The 12941-nt window shown below is 47.5% G+C and overlaps 1 protein-coding gene across 2 annotated transcripts in view; it reads left to right on the forward strand.

Annotated features, from left to right (window-relative positions):
* Positions 1-12222, forward strand: part of AMOTL1 (angiomotin like 1) — a 116978-nt gene extending 104756 nt beyond the window's left edge. Inside the window, exons 9-12 of one of the 2 annotated variants that reach the window (XM_023225653.1) lie at positions 424-549; positions 1741-1967; positions 4822-5097; positions 6191-12222. In XM_023225653.1, coding sequence (XP_023081421.1) covers positions 424-549; positions 1741-1967; positions 4822-5097; positions 6191-6297 — 736 coding nt within the window. In that variant the 3' untranslated portion in view covers positions 6298-12222. The remainder of the gene's footprint in view (positions 1-423; positions 550-1740; positions 1968-4821; positions 5098-6190) is intronic. The other variant, XM_023225652.2, reaches the window with a different exon arrangement.
* The last annotated feature ends 719 nt before the right edge of the window (positions 12223-12941 follow it).

A 12941-nucleotide genomic window follows, 5' to 3' on the forward strand; every position in this document is an offset into this window, starting at 1 on the left:
CCCGTTTTACATATTCATAACATGCCATGTAGTTAAATACATAATGTAGTCACAGGGCAGAGGGGACTTGATTTTTGAATTTTTTTTTTGTTTTCCTTAGATACTGCTTAATTCTATCTAGTTTAGGAAGAGAATTGGACAGAATTCAGGAGAGGAAAAGTGGGTGAAGGAATTTGTGGAGTTTTAGCACAGCACCCTGTGGTCACCTCTCCATAAGCATTTACACCTTTTTCTGTATGGGCATCAGATGAGATTGATAACTGAGCTGGGGAAGTTGGGAGGGAAGGCCTTCATGGGCCAGTGGGAGATGCAGAGCTGATCTCTGTTCCAGCATGAACACCAGCCTCTCCGTTCTGTGTCTGTTTGCATTGAGACAAAGCAAGAAGGTTTCCCGTGATCAAACACATATCCTTGTGTTGCCAGGGACACGACGATCATCAACCACTCACGGAATGGCAGCTACGGAGAGAGCTCTCTGGAGGCCCACATCTGGCAAGAGGAGGAGGAGGTGGTGCAGGCCAACAGAAGGTGTCAGGACATGGAATACACGTAAGGGACGGCTATGTGTAGCACGTGGGACCCGCCAGCCCATGTTTGCATTCGCACTCCAGACCTTCCAGAACAGATTGCTTCTCTGTCATGTTCTGAAAGGCTGTGAACTTGAGGTCTCCAAAAACTCTCCTCCCCCATGCTGTGCCATGGAGAGAAGGAAAAGGTTCCAACCTAAGCACGTGGTTCCACTCAGCAATGGGTCTGGTGCCAGAGTTCTCTGGGGGAAATTGCATGTCACCTGCAGGTTTTAAGATGTAGGCTGAGTCTAGTGACAGAAGGATTTAAATGTGTGTGTTATTTCTTGGTGTCTGTGACATTATGAGCTGAAAAGGGGAAACATTATATTCCAAAGGTTCAGAGTTTTTGAGCCAGAATTTCTATATTCCAGTCCAAAATGAAGAACATATTTAGCTAATGCACTCTTCTGATGGGCTATACAAAATTTCCAGCAGACTTTTTGACATAATAAAATTAGCCTGTCCCACTTCACTACCTGAGGGCTGGTGGAACCCTGGGAGCCCTAGACCTCTTATTTTGCAGATGTGAAAATAGGGCTGAGTAGTTGAGCCATTGATAGACAGGCTCAGTGAGTTACTATCCAAAGTTGTGAAAATAACTCAGCATTATTCCAGAAAAATCATCTTCTACCAGAGCACCTGTTCATCTTGGTTCTTTTTTCTTAGAAAATAGAGAAATTGACTTTAGTTGAAAGCTCACCCTGTTTGAGGCTTTAGAGTTTTTATGCTTCCCTATCCCCTCCCTACCCCTAGCCCCTGCCGCCAATGCTAGACACTCTAAATATGGTCCCCAGCCCACTTCGGTCCAGGAATGTAGCCATTCTGACTGTACCTCCCTGAAGTCCCAGTCTCCCAAGGTGCCAGAGAAGGGTGGCCGAGGAAAAGAAGGAAGAGAAGACCTGGAAGGGGAGCACAGGTGGGCCCCACACCTCTGTCAGGCCGTGATTGGAAAAGCAAGATCAGACAGCTTCTCTGCCACTCATGGGACTTTGGCCTATGACCAAAGACCTGTCTTAACAATCTGGAGATTATCAACATTTGAAGACTCGTACTGTGCTTCCTCCTCTATCCCTAAATTACAATTAAAGTCCTTGGGACAGCCTGAGATAAATGTTTCAAGTTTTTCTAGCCAAGTGGCTTTTTATGAAGACTGCGTTGTTTTGTTTTACAGTATTAAAAATCTCCATGCCAAAATCATAGAGAAAGATGCTATGATTAAGGTCCTGCAGCAGCGATCTCGTAAAGACGCCGGGAAGACAGACTCCTCCAGCCTACGTCCTGCCCGCTCCGTTCCGTCCATAGCAGCAGCTACTGGGACACACTCTCGCCAGACCTCTCTTACCAGCAGCCAGCTGGCCGAGGAAAAGAAGGAGGAGAAGACCTGGAAGGGGAGCATAGGTGGGCCCCACAGCTCTGTCAGGCCGTGATTGGAAAAGCAAGATCAGACAGCTTCTCTGCCACTCATGGGACATGGAAATGTCCCTGAATAGTTCCTGGTCTCAGTTTACTCATCTGTGAAGTGGGGAGGGAAATCAATCATACTTCAGTTTTAGAAATTCAGTGAGATATGTGGAAGCGCTGTGTAAATTCTAAAGACTGCACCACTGGAGTAGCTCTTAGCCATGGGTTGACTCAGATCATAATTATCTATTACTGTTATAAGTTGAGGTGACCCTTGTAACACAAAAGGCTCTCATGGAAAAGCCTAGAGACATCACGCCTCTGAACTTGGCTGTGCTCTAGACCAGTTGTATGACGGCTCCACCTCTGCTTCCATGTCTAGAAAGGAAGGACAGTGTCTGCCTGCTTTACCCCATGGGGCATGGGAGGGAAGAATGGGATAATGGGGAGAGGACACTGGAAGAAGTGCTCTCTCGCATAAGGTGGGGGTGGTAAGTTTTTGCCGTATTGTTGTTGCATGGGCAGAATTTTGAGGAACATTCTCTAAGTGTGGTCTTAGCCAGGAGTAGGTTTCCTGGGGGCAGGTGGGCTTGTTGGCTGGCTGAGCTAGCCAAGCTGGAGGGCAAGCAGGCAGTGTGCCCATACACAGGTCCTCCACACCCTTTCCCTGCACTCTGGCCTCTCCAGGGGTCTGGCCCTTCTTTGATGCATTTCCCCACATCAGATCATGTTTTTGTTTCTCTGTGCAGCTGAGAGCCAGTTGTCCTCAGCATAGGACCCCAGAGGAGACTGGCTGCTCTGGGCCAGAGGGGATAAGAGCTTCCATATGAACCCGACAGAGTTGGGGGGATCAAAGGCTCCCAGCCAGAATCTCTGTTTGAAGTTCCTCCACTGGTAGCTTCAGCAGCCCCTGCCCCCAAAGGAAATACACTTCAAAGAAGACATGTGTGTACAGCAGCTGAGATCATCAAAGACTGTCCCAAGGACATTTAGCTCCCAGCCCAGCAAGAGAGCCAGGAGGCAATGCTGAGACAGGCCTGGTCAAGGAGTTTGAAAATGTGCTCAGCTCTGGTAGAAACCTCCCTGGGAGTCCCCTGTTTGTGACATGCAGCCAGGCAGGCATCTCTGGTGTCTGTGCCTGTATCCCCTAGGACCTGGCATGTCTAAACCAGGCCTGGGAGCCGGAGGACTTGTCTGAAGGAAGAGCTCCTGTGTTTCCTGCATTGATATTCCTCCTCGTTGTTGTCATTGGTGTCCATGTGTCACAAACACAGGGAGGGACTCTCCGAGGGGCTGAGGCAGGTTCATAGGTGACTGTGCAGTTCCCCACATGTTGTCACCATTGCTTGCCTGATGGACTCTGGAAGGAGGTGGAGGTGACAGCATATACCTTCCCAATTGCTCAGGGGCTCCCAGGAGCTATGGCTGGCTAGTGACTTACTCAGCCTGTCACTCCCTACGAGGACATCCTGCAGACTCTAGAGTTTCCATAGGCTGGGCGATGAAGTGGAAAGAACATAGGTTGGACTCCAAATCAGGCACAGCTGGGTTTGAGTCCCATTTCTGCTGCTTCTTAGCTGTGAGATGTTAGTTTTTCTGAGCTTCCATTTCCTTCTCTGTAAGACAGGATAAGGCCTGCCTCGCAGGAATGACGTGCAGTATGAAGTGAGGTGATGTGGAAACACAGGTGAAGGCCTTTGCTGCTCAGCCTGGTCTGTGGGCCAGCGGCACCATCACCATCGGGGAGCTTCTTAGAAATACAGAATCCCAGGCCCTGCCTGCTGGAGCAGGTCTTGCTTTTAATGATATAGCCAAGTCATTGGTATGCACATTGCATTTTGAAAAGCAGTGCTCTCGACAAACTGAACTGCCCTGAGTTCTGAATGGGCACCTTAAAACAGCCCTGGCGAGGAGACTTTATGAATTACTGGCTATCTAACCAGATAAGAGGACAAATACTCGATTGTGCTTACTGCATTTTCTATAGGCTAGCATTCTAGGGTGCTGGCACTTTCCTGCAGGTGTGCTGTATTTAAAAATAAAAAGTTATCCTCCCCCCCAGCTTTCCAGGAAGGCTGTGAGGAAAATTGGACACCTGTGTACACCACACCTCCCATTTCCATAGCCAGCATCTCCTCTTCCCCACCCCAGCCTCACTCCTCTTGGGGAAGTGGGTAAGGAGAGGGCTAAGTGGCCTTTCCTAGGAGGCTGGCTGGCTTTCTGCTTCTGGGAGGCTACAGTTCCACTGCAGAAATGTGCAGGTAGCATGTTTATCTTTGAACCCAAGCCTGTAGGGGACCATCCATCCATTACGAGGAGTAGGGTGGAATTGTGAACTATTCAGAAGAGCAGCAAGCCAATGGGAACATGTCTAGGACCAGGGAAGCCTTGTAGTTTTTCTTAAGCACACTGCCACGCTTCAGGCCAGCCCTTCTGGGCCACATTGGGGACAGCAAGCATGGTCTCTACAAAGCCTTGCAGGAACCTCCCTATCCCTCCTGCTGGCAATTAGGCACTTCTCTGTTCGTCCATACCACCCTGTGATTAATTTTATCCTACAGTTTATATATTAAATTATAATCAGTTTACTTGACAACTACTTCTCCACTCCAAAAAAAAAAAAAAAACACAATTTTTTAGGAAGGGGACTAGGTCTTTCATTTTTTATTTTCTCAGTGTTTGTTATTTTATCAGGCTTGTAATAAGTGTTTATTAGATGCTTGGGGAATGAATCAATGAATGAATGAGGCAGTCATCAGTCAACAAGGAACAGACCTCCAAGACTAGATTTAAAAAAAAAAAAAAAGGAAAAAAAAAGAACGTCATTGAAAAATCTGTTCTCTGCCCTCAGGATTGCTGCTGGGGAAGGAGCACCATGAGCATGCCTCTGCCCCACTGCTGCCACCCCCACCCACCTCAGCACTGTCCTCCACAGCCTCCACGACGGCAGCCAGCAGTGCCCACGCCAAGACGGGCAGCAAGGACAGCAGCACACAGACCGACAAGAGTGCCGAGCTCTTTTGGCCCAGCATGGCCTCCCTCCCCAGCCGCGGCCGGCTGAGCACGACCCCTGCTCACAGCCCTGTCCTGAAACACCCAGCGGCCAAAGGGACCGCAGAGAAACTGGGTATGTGGGCTACCCCACCTTGATGCCCCTGAAAACTGTGGAACTGTCTGGCCTAAGAGAATCTTTCATTGAGCTAGAGAGGAAGCAGGAGCACCCATTAGCTCTTACTCTATGGGGATGTTTATGAGTGTGGCTATCCTAATGCACTTAGGATATGTGTGCCCTTTCTTATTATGGGAATAAATATGCATATAGAAACATCTAGTTTATTACTATTTGAAATGAGTGCAGAGCTCGAGACTACCCTGGCAGTGCATGCTTTTTAACTAACCCTTCCCTGGAAGGAGTGACAGCAGACCCTCTGAGGGACTGAATGCCCTCTAGTATGTTTGGGAGCCAGAATTGGGTACCAGGTACATCAAAGGCACAAGTTCACTGTTGCCTTCAGGGCTCTGACTTGCCAGGGATTTTGGCCTCAGTGGAGGACATCGTGATGGAAGGAGAAGGTAGATTGACCTGCAGAGTTGGTTAACTTGTGGCACAGCACTTGGGCCAGGACTAACGAGCTGCTTAAAATATCTAAGGGAAGACAGCTTGGGAGGGGTGAGCTTTGTAGTGAGTCCCGAAGTGTCCTGGTTAAGAATAAACCTGTCCTTGTGCTAATCATGGTCATGGGGACCTCCCTTTTCAGGAATTCTTTTGAGGAGGTGCAGCCTCTGTGGGGCCTAAGTTAACTCTTTCCTCCAAGGGGGTTGTTTATTTTCACTTTTCAAAGTAGACAAGTAAATACACTGTTGTCACTTTTTAAAGATGTAATTCTTTTCCAAGTAAGCCAGAGAACATGTAAAAAGTGCCTGGCTCAGAATATGCGCCTGATAGTTTTGAGTAGAGGGTGTGAGGGGCCCCTGTACAGAGTCCCACTATCATCCTCACCCTCTGAATCCTCTGCCATCACCATCCTGGTTTGTATTTGTGTCTGAATCCTGGCCCAGTCATTCTGTGTGTTCCCACTGTGGGCTGGATCATCTCACATGCACTGTGGTGGGAATCCTGGGTGTGCAGTGGTATTGGACGTGGGTCCATTTTAGAGAGCCTGGAAAGCCTGTGCCCCTCCTGAGGAATGGGCAGCTGATGTCTCCCCTCTATTTGGCAGAGAACTCTCCTGGCCATGGGAAGTCGCCTGACCACAGAGGCCGGGTCAGCAGCTTGCTGCACAAGCCTGAGTTCCCCGACGGAGAGATGATGGAAGTCCTCATCTAACTGCCATCCCTGTGGAATTTCAGAACGGAGCATTGACAAACAAGGAAAGTGGCAGAGAAAGAAGAAAGACCTAGAAGGTTGTAGTGGGAAATCAGGAATGATTTGAACTGATAAAGATTTCAGACTCATAAGAACACATTTTATAAATGTTAAACACAAAAACAGGAGACCTATATGACTGAAGATAGAAGAGAATGCGATGGATTTTATTACACATGGTGGAAGGGAGAAGAGGCGTGTAGGTTTACAAACAAAGTTAAGAAATAGGAAATTGAATTTTTCATTGTACAGAAAATGTATCTCTTGGGGAGGGCCTGTGTATCCCCATTCTCTGATTATAAACAGATAAACCCAAATGTGGATCCTCCTTGGAATACCCCCATTCTCCTTGCCTCTTAGCATGTTTGGTTTAAGAAGAGCCTCCAAGAAATCTTGAGAGCCTGTCTTGGCATAATGCAGTGTGACTTGTGCCAACCATGGGGTGTCCCGTGTGTGTGAGTGTGGCAGTGAGAAGAAGCATCGAGGGCGAAAGGGATATGAAAGCTGGTCTTCACCTAATTACCTGTTTGGTTTGGATTTTTAAGAAATGATGGGGCTTCTTAACCTTTCTGAATTCTGCAGTATTTTCTAAGCAGGATGGATTATGATCTCAGTCCTCATCCATCCTAACTTCTGAGTTCATCTCTGTCTCTGCTTTACGGTCTTTAATTTTTGGTTGTTCCTTCATTTGTTTTTCTTTTTAATAAGACATAGCAGAATTCCTTAGGTATGGGATTTATGAGAGCAGTACCTGAACCGTCATCATTCCTGCTTGTTTGATAGTGACCAGTAGGACAAAGCCATGTGCCGCTTCCTGGCTGCTTCACCTTTGCATAGCTGGGTTGCAGCTGTGAACCTCATTCTGACTGTGAACTAAGCAAGCTTTGAGGAGGCAGGAGATTCCATGGGTCCCTGTGACATCTTGCATTAAGATCGTGGCACTTGCTTTTTTGTCTCTCACATCAGCTCTCTTGCAAGGAGCTTGACATTTCCAAACTCCATTGCTTTGTTGGGGAAGACTTAGGACAGCACTCCAGGAAACAGATGACAATTTACAGACAGTTGTCTCAGTGGTTTCCAGAATCCCACCAGCTCCCATGTACCTTCTTGTATTGAGGCTCATGAGCGTATTCATACTCTTTCCGCCCCTGCGCACGCCTCTGCTTGCTCTCGATCAGCACCCAGACCTCCATGGCACTAGCTTGCCTCTGTTGTGAACTTCTTTTGTAACCTACCAGACCAGTGTATATACAGTGTTGTCAGGTTTTTCAGGATTTCAGTTTTGAAGCAGTTTATTCAAAGTGAGACAGAAGTGCCATGGAAAAGAAGCAGGTGTGTGTTAGGTGGCAGGTCCCTTAGACCTCTGCTGTGACATTGCATATCCAATTCTTCTGACACTGGCTTCCTTTACAAATCTAGGAGATGCTGGATTAGAAAAGAGGAGAAGCTCATCAGGCCATGAGAGAGATGCTTCTACAGGGTCCTGATGTTTTTGTCCCTCCAGGTCAGCTGGATTGGTGTTTTCCCAGTTCCCTTTCCTCATGCTTGCTTAGAGGAAGAAAGAAAGGGGGGTACCTTTTCCAAGTACCTTCTAAATGAAACACTCAAGACAGTGCTACTCAGGAAACATTGCTCGGGTAGCTTATTTTAGGACTGGTCTTGGGTGTGTAACCCTGGTGAAGTTATAGCCTCCCCAAGTTGAGGTGATAGAAGGAAGACAAGGGGTGTAGGCTGGAGAGGGGAGGGAAGAAATCAGTGGCTTTGGCCAGCCTCTGTGCCACCCAATATGACAGAGGAGTGGGAACTGGCCCTCTGGAGCTCTGCTTTGCCATAGGCACTGCACATTGTGCCACTTGCTCATCACCTCCTCTAGTCTCACACTGAGCATCGGAGTACATGTTGTGCAGACGGGAAAACTGAGGAGCTCTGAGAGGCTGAGCATTGAGCTCGCCCCATGTCCTAGGGTGTGGGAAGAGGGCACAGGAGGCCTCATCCAGGGGGGAAAGGATTGAGGATGGACATGGGTGGGGCTAGGGCATAGAGATCCCTTCCTAATCTCTGTTCCCACCACATTTCATGGCAGATGAGGTTAGGAGATGGCAACTAACTCTCTTAAGGACATTTTGACCCCAGTTTATGTTGGAGATGGACCAGAAAGTAAAATGTCTAGAGACAGGAAGGTAAGTCAGCTCTGCCAGCCCCTCCCATCAGGTCTAGGCCACCCCAAACTTGGGCTGCCTCCCTTAGACATAGGTTAGAGTGAGAGACCCAGCCGTTTCTCCCGAAGCCTGGTCTTCATGCCCCAGACACCTCATTACCCTAGTCAGGTGTCAGACTTGCTTGCTTTCCAAGGTCCGCCTGAGCTGCCAAGTGTTTTCATTGTCAGAATACAAACAGACACATGGCCATGTTTCAGGGCTTCAACTGCATTGTATCGTGGACTTTGACAACATTTTTTTTCTCTTAACCTACTAAGACTCTTCCTTAAGAACGAGATCTATAGCTTTAAAATGCCGCCTTCTGTGGGAAATTTCCTGCCAAGCCAGGGCACTAAATACTTCCATCATTAGAGCTTTCCTGAAGTCCGGCCATATACTGAGCACCTGCTCTGAGTTCTGGGCGGCTTACAATATCTCAAACAGATTTTCAGAAAAATAATGCAACTATATTTTCTAGCACCAACTGTATGCAAACAGTGTGGCAAGTACCTTTTAATTAGTCCTCCACCCATCTGGAGTACAGGGGGTGAGTTTATCATTCTGATTTCATGGATGAGGAAATGGGCTCAGAGAGGTTAAGTCCCTTCCTGAAATCACAGCCAGGAGAAGCCAGGATAATTTAAAACAAAATTTGGAGAGGCGCTGCGCATAGACCGTGGCTGTACGCCCTCTAACATGCGGCGCTGCATCTTGGCAGTCTCTATCCCTGTCTGTGATGTGCGTGTGCACATGTACCTACGTGGGTGCACACACACAGCTATCACACATCTCAGAGCCTAAGAAATAGGACTAAGCCCAGAACTCCTAGAATCGCCTATAAATGCCAGGCATAGATGGAAATTATTGTGTTCCACCAAAAGCACAGCTCCAAACTATACCTAAAAAATACTTCTGCACTTTGCAGAGACCTGGACTTCAAACTTTCCCAGTGGAGCCTGATTATAAAACTTGAGGGTCCCGTCTCAGGGTGAAGGGGAGAGGCTCTGGCTTCACAGGAGGGTATTCCAGCATTGTTCTGCTTCACCCTTGACTGCATTGTCTGGCAGTTTCTGTGTGCTGCCAGGAGATGATACGGAATTGGAGAAGTTGGAGTCAGGTCTCTGACGCCAGAGTTTCACTAAGTAGATGCCTCTGTAGCTAAGAACTATTTCTGTCTGCAGGTCCGTATAGCTATGCTGCCAGGAAAAACACACTATTTTCCAAAACTTTCAGAGCATGTGCAGAACCCTTTCTTAGCATTTTCTTCTCTCAGCATTTTCTCTGCCTCCCAGAGGCTGGCAGCCAGTGGCACTGTGGAGTTCAGCACGTTCTAACCATGCACGCAGGGCAGGGCTGCCTTGGCCGCCCTCAGGCTTTGGTTGGGGGAGCAGGCAATGGGAGCCCTTCTGGGTGCAGTCCTCTGGGGTTGCTCTTTGGCACTCATGTATGAGTTTGACTCCACAAGGCTTGGCATGGATACCAAAACAGTTGCACCAAATTAGTTCTGAACCTGGAACACAGAAGCCAGTGCTTCAGGAAGGAGGTGCTCAGAATACCCCGTGCAGAGCAGCCAGTCATTCCTCTTGTTTGTTCTCACCTGGGTGTGCACTCTTATGATGCGGTGGCTGTAGCACCTTCATGCCAGGTGCTGAGAGAGTGGGAAATTCTTCCTTCCCACTGGCCTGAGTCCCAGAGACTTAGGGAAACAGACCTCAGGTGAGGCTGGGGACCTGAGAAGCAGTGGATAATAGATTGGGGCATTCAGAGCTTTCGAGGCAGGGGGCTCATGTTTTCACTGCAGGGAGTTATGCTGAGCAAAGAGATGTGTTTTTCAAAACCAGAGTATTGCCCCGTGTCCACACTGGAGTAAGTGGAGCATGCTTCTCTGTGTTCCCTGAATGATCTTGCACTCCTTTTAAGCAAAGGAGTACCATGGCCATGGTCAGTGGGATCCCACAAATGTTCTTAAATGGGTAAGGCTTTAAGTAGCCAGAGAGTATCCAGCCTACCACTGGCTTCTCCACATCCTAAAACCTGAGACAGCCTTGGTATATGCTTTGTAAATGTCTCTTTTCTTGTTGTTTAAGTAATTAAAGTGTTCAAAATGTCTTCATTAGATGTGACGATTGTTTAATGAGTTTTCCTCTGACTTGTGGCTCCATGGGAGATAGGCAAAGTAATTAAGAAGTTACCAGAAATTGGTCGGCTGGGAAATGCAAAAGTTAGCATTTCAGTAGTGAATTTCTCCTGGAACAAACGAGCAATTTTTCCTCTTTCTCTTAAGTAGTATACCTTTTTCTCACTTAGTAATTTAATGATATATAAAGACATGTGTATAAGTGAGTGCATACATATGAGGTATGACTATAGGGTTCTTTGTAGGAATTTCTTAACATACAGAAGATCAAAGTGTTTCATCTCACCCCACCCTCCTTAAAAGGTGTCTTTTGGGAGACTATGGGCCGATTGACCATAGTGCTGCCAAGTAAAAAGATCTTGGGAACTCTTCTACCAGAACGGCCTTCGGGGCTTGTAATGTTCCTTTGGTTTCCCCTTAGAGATGAGAAATCCTCCTCCTTTGAGGATGGATTTAAGTTCTGGAAATAATCTCAAGTACTTGATAGCACAGTTGGATGAATAAAGATGGCAATTAAGGTAAGTTACACCATTTTTGTCTCTTAAAAAAATCCCTAAGAAATTTCTTGGAATGAGTTTTTAGACTCAGAGCCTCTCAAAGTGTCCACTTCAAGGGAGGACCGTCCTCATTAGCACACCGATTTTTAAAAATCAGTTCTCTTGCCATGCCTCCTATGTGTTCACATCTCTGCATACACTACAGACGTAAGTGCATAATCATTCATATAAACATCTGGTAGGTATTCTGTAAAACTGTGTTTACTTTAGTGCATGTTATTGTCATGTTACGATGTGACTGGGGTGTTTGTCATGAAACTTTGCTTCTTCACAGGATTAGAATACTGCTCCCTCTATATTGAAGTACATATACAGCATTTTCTTATATCAGCTCCCAAAGTCAGGATGCCCGGTGTTGTGTTTACATGTGATTGTGCCTAGGAGTCTGTTCACATAGAGACACCTGTAAGTATTTATTACAAAACGGAATATAAGCAAATATATCCACATTGGTTTTATTTGAATCAAAGTTTAGGTTTTTTTTTTCCTTTTGAGGAGGAACAGGGAGCCTCCTCCTCCATGAGCACTTACAGAATTGTGTAAAATTCTGTGAAACAAGGGCAAGCGTGGGCACCGATTTCAGCCGTCCCAGTGCCGCTGCCCTCCCACCTGCTCTGTGTGTGTGTGTCGCTGTGCTTGGTGGCAGTGTGCCGTGCTCGTGCCGGGCTCTTCCCAGCAGACTCTGGTATCTGGCTGTAACGTTTGGCATCTTCGTTTTGCCAGTCTGTGTTAAGGGGTGGTGTACGTGGCCGTACAGCCAGATGGGTCTGTGTACCAGTGTGGGGAGTCCAAGAACACTGCCTGTCCCCCACAGCAAATATTGATGCTGTTGGTCAGCCAAAGATTTTCCTCTTCTTTGCTGCTTAGACTTGTGCCTTAATATTGTACATAATAAATGGATGAAATGGCAAAATGGCTCTTCCCTCTCGCTTGCTCTTTTCTTCCTTAAAGAACTTATAAACTGGTGCTCAATAAATGTTTCATTTCGTTGTAATCCACTTAGTGTTTTGCTTCAGAGGCCCTCGCCTCCCCGCTTGTGGGCCTCACGCTGACACCAACACACAGCTCTTGACTCTGAGGAGGAAATGAATCATCCAGACCACCGCAGCTTGCAGTCCGCCCACTCCAGGCTCCTCCAGACAAATAAGGAGAAAGGAAACGCAGGGTGACTGTGGGCCTGGTTGTCCACTTTGATCACATGTGAGTGTCCACTTTTGGGTTTCCTGAATTCAGAGCCTGCAAATGGTCACTGTAAACTGGCTCTGTCTCAGGAATTCACCCGGGCAGCCTGGAGTCGGCCATGCCTCTGAGCCCGAGGGTGGAAATGGGAGATGGGAGCTGTTACATTGGCGTCTTGGGGTCACAGGAGAAAAAAGCGGGACTTTGGTGGAAAGGAGTCACACGGTAAGTGGGTGAAATTCAGGCCAGGAGCCTCGGGGACTGAAGCAGAACAGAGTAAGACTCATGAGAATATTCACATGAAGGCCCCTCTCCGGGATCACTGTGTTTAAGAGAGGGTGGTGCCTGCTGTTTATTCTGTGGTCATGCCTTTTCAGTGGAAGCCTCTCTCCTCCTCACCCACCCCAGCCCTAGCATAGGGAAAGCTTCCTTGATGTGAGCTCTGGGGGAGCATGAAGAACGCATCTCTAGCCCCCCAGTAATCATCGGTGTGATTTATATGCATTATCTTCTTCAGTCACACAACAACCTCAT

This window comes from Piliocolobus tephrosceles, chromosome 13 (assembly GCF_002776525.5).
Source record: "Piliocolobus tephrosceles isolate RC106 chromosome 13, ASM277652v3, whole genome shotgun sequence".
Lineage (NCBI taxonomy): Eukaryota > Metazoa > Chordata > Mammalia > Primates > Cercopithecidae > Piliocolobus > Piliocolobus tephrosceles.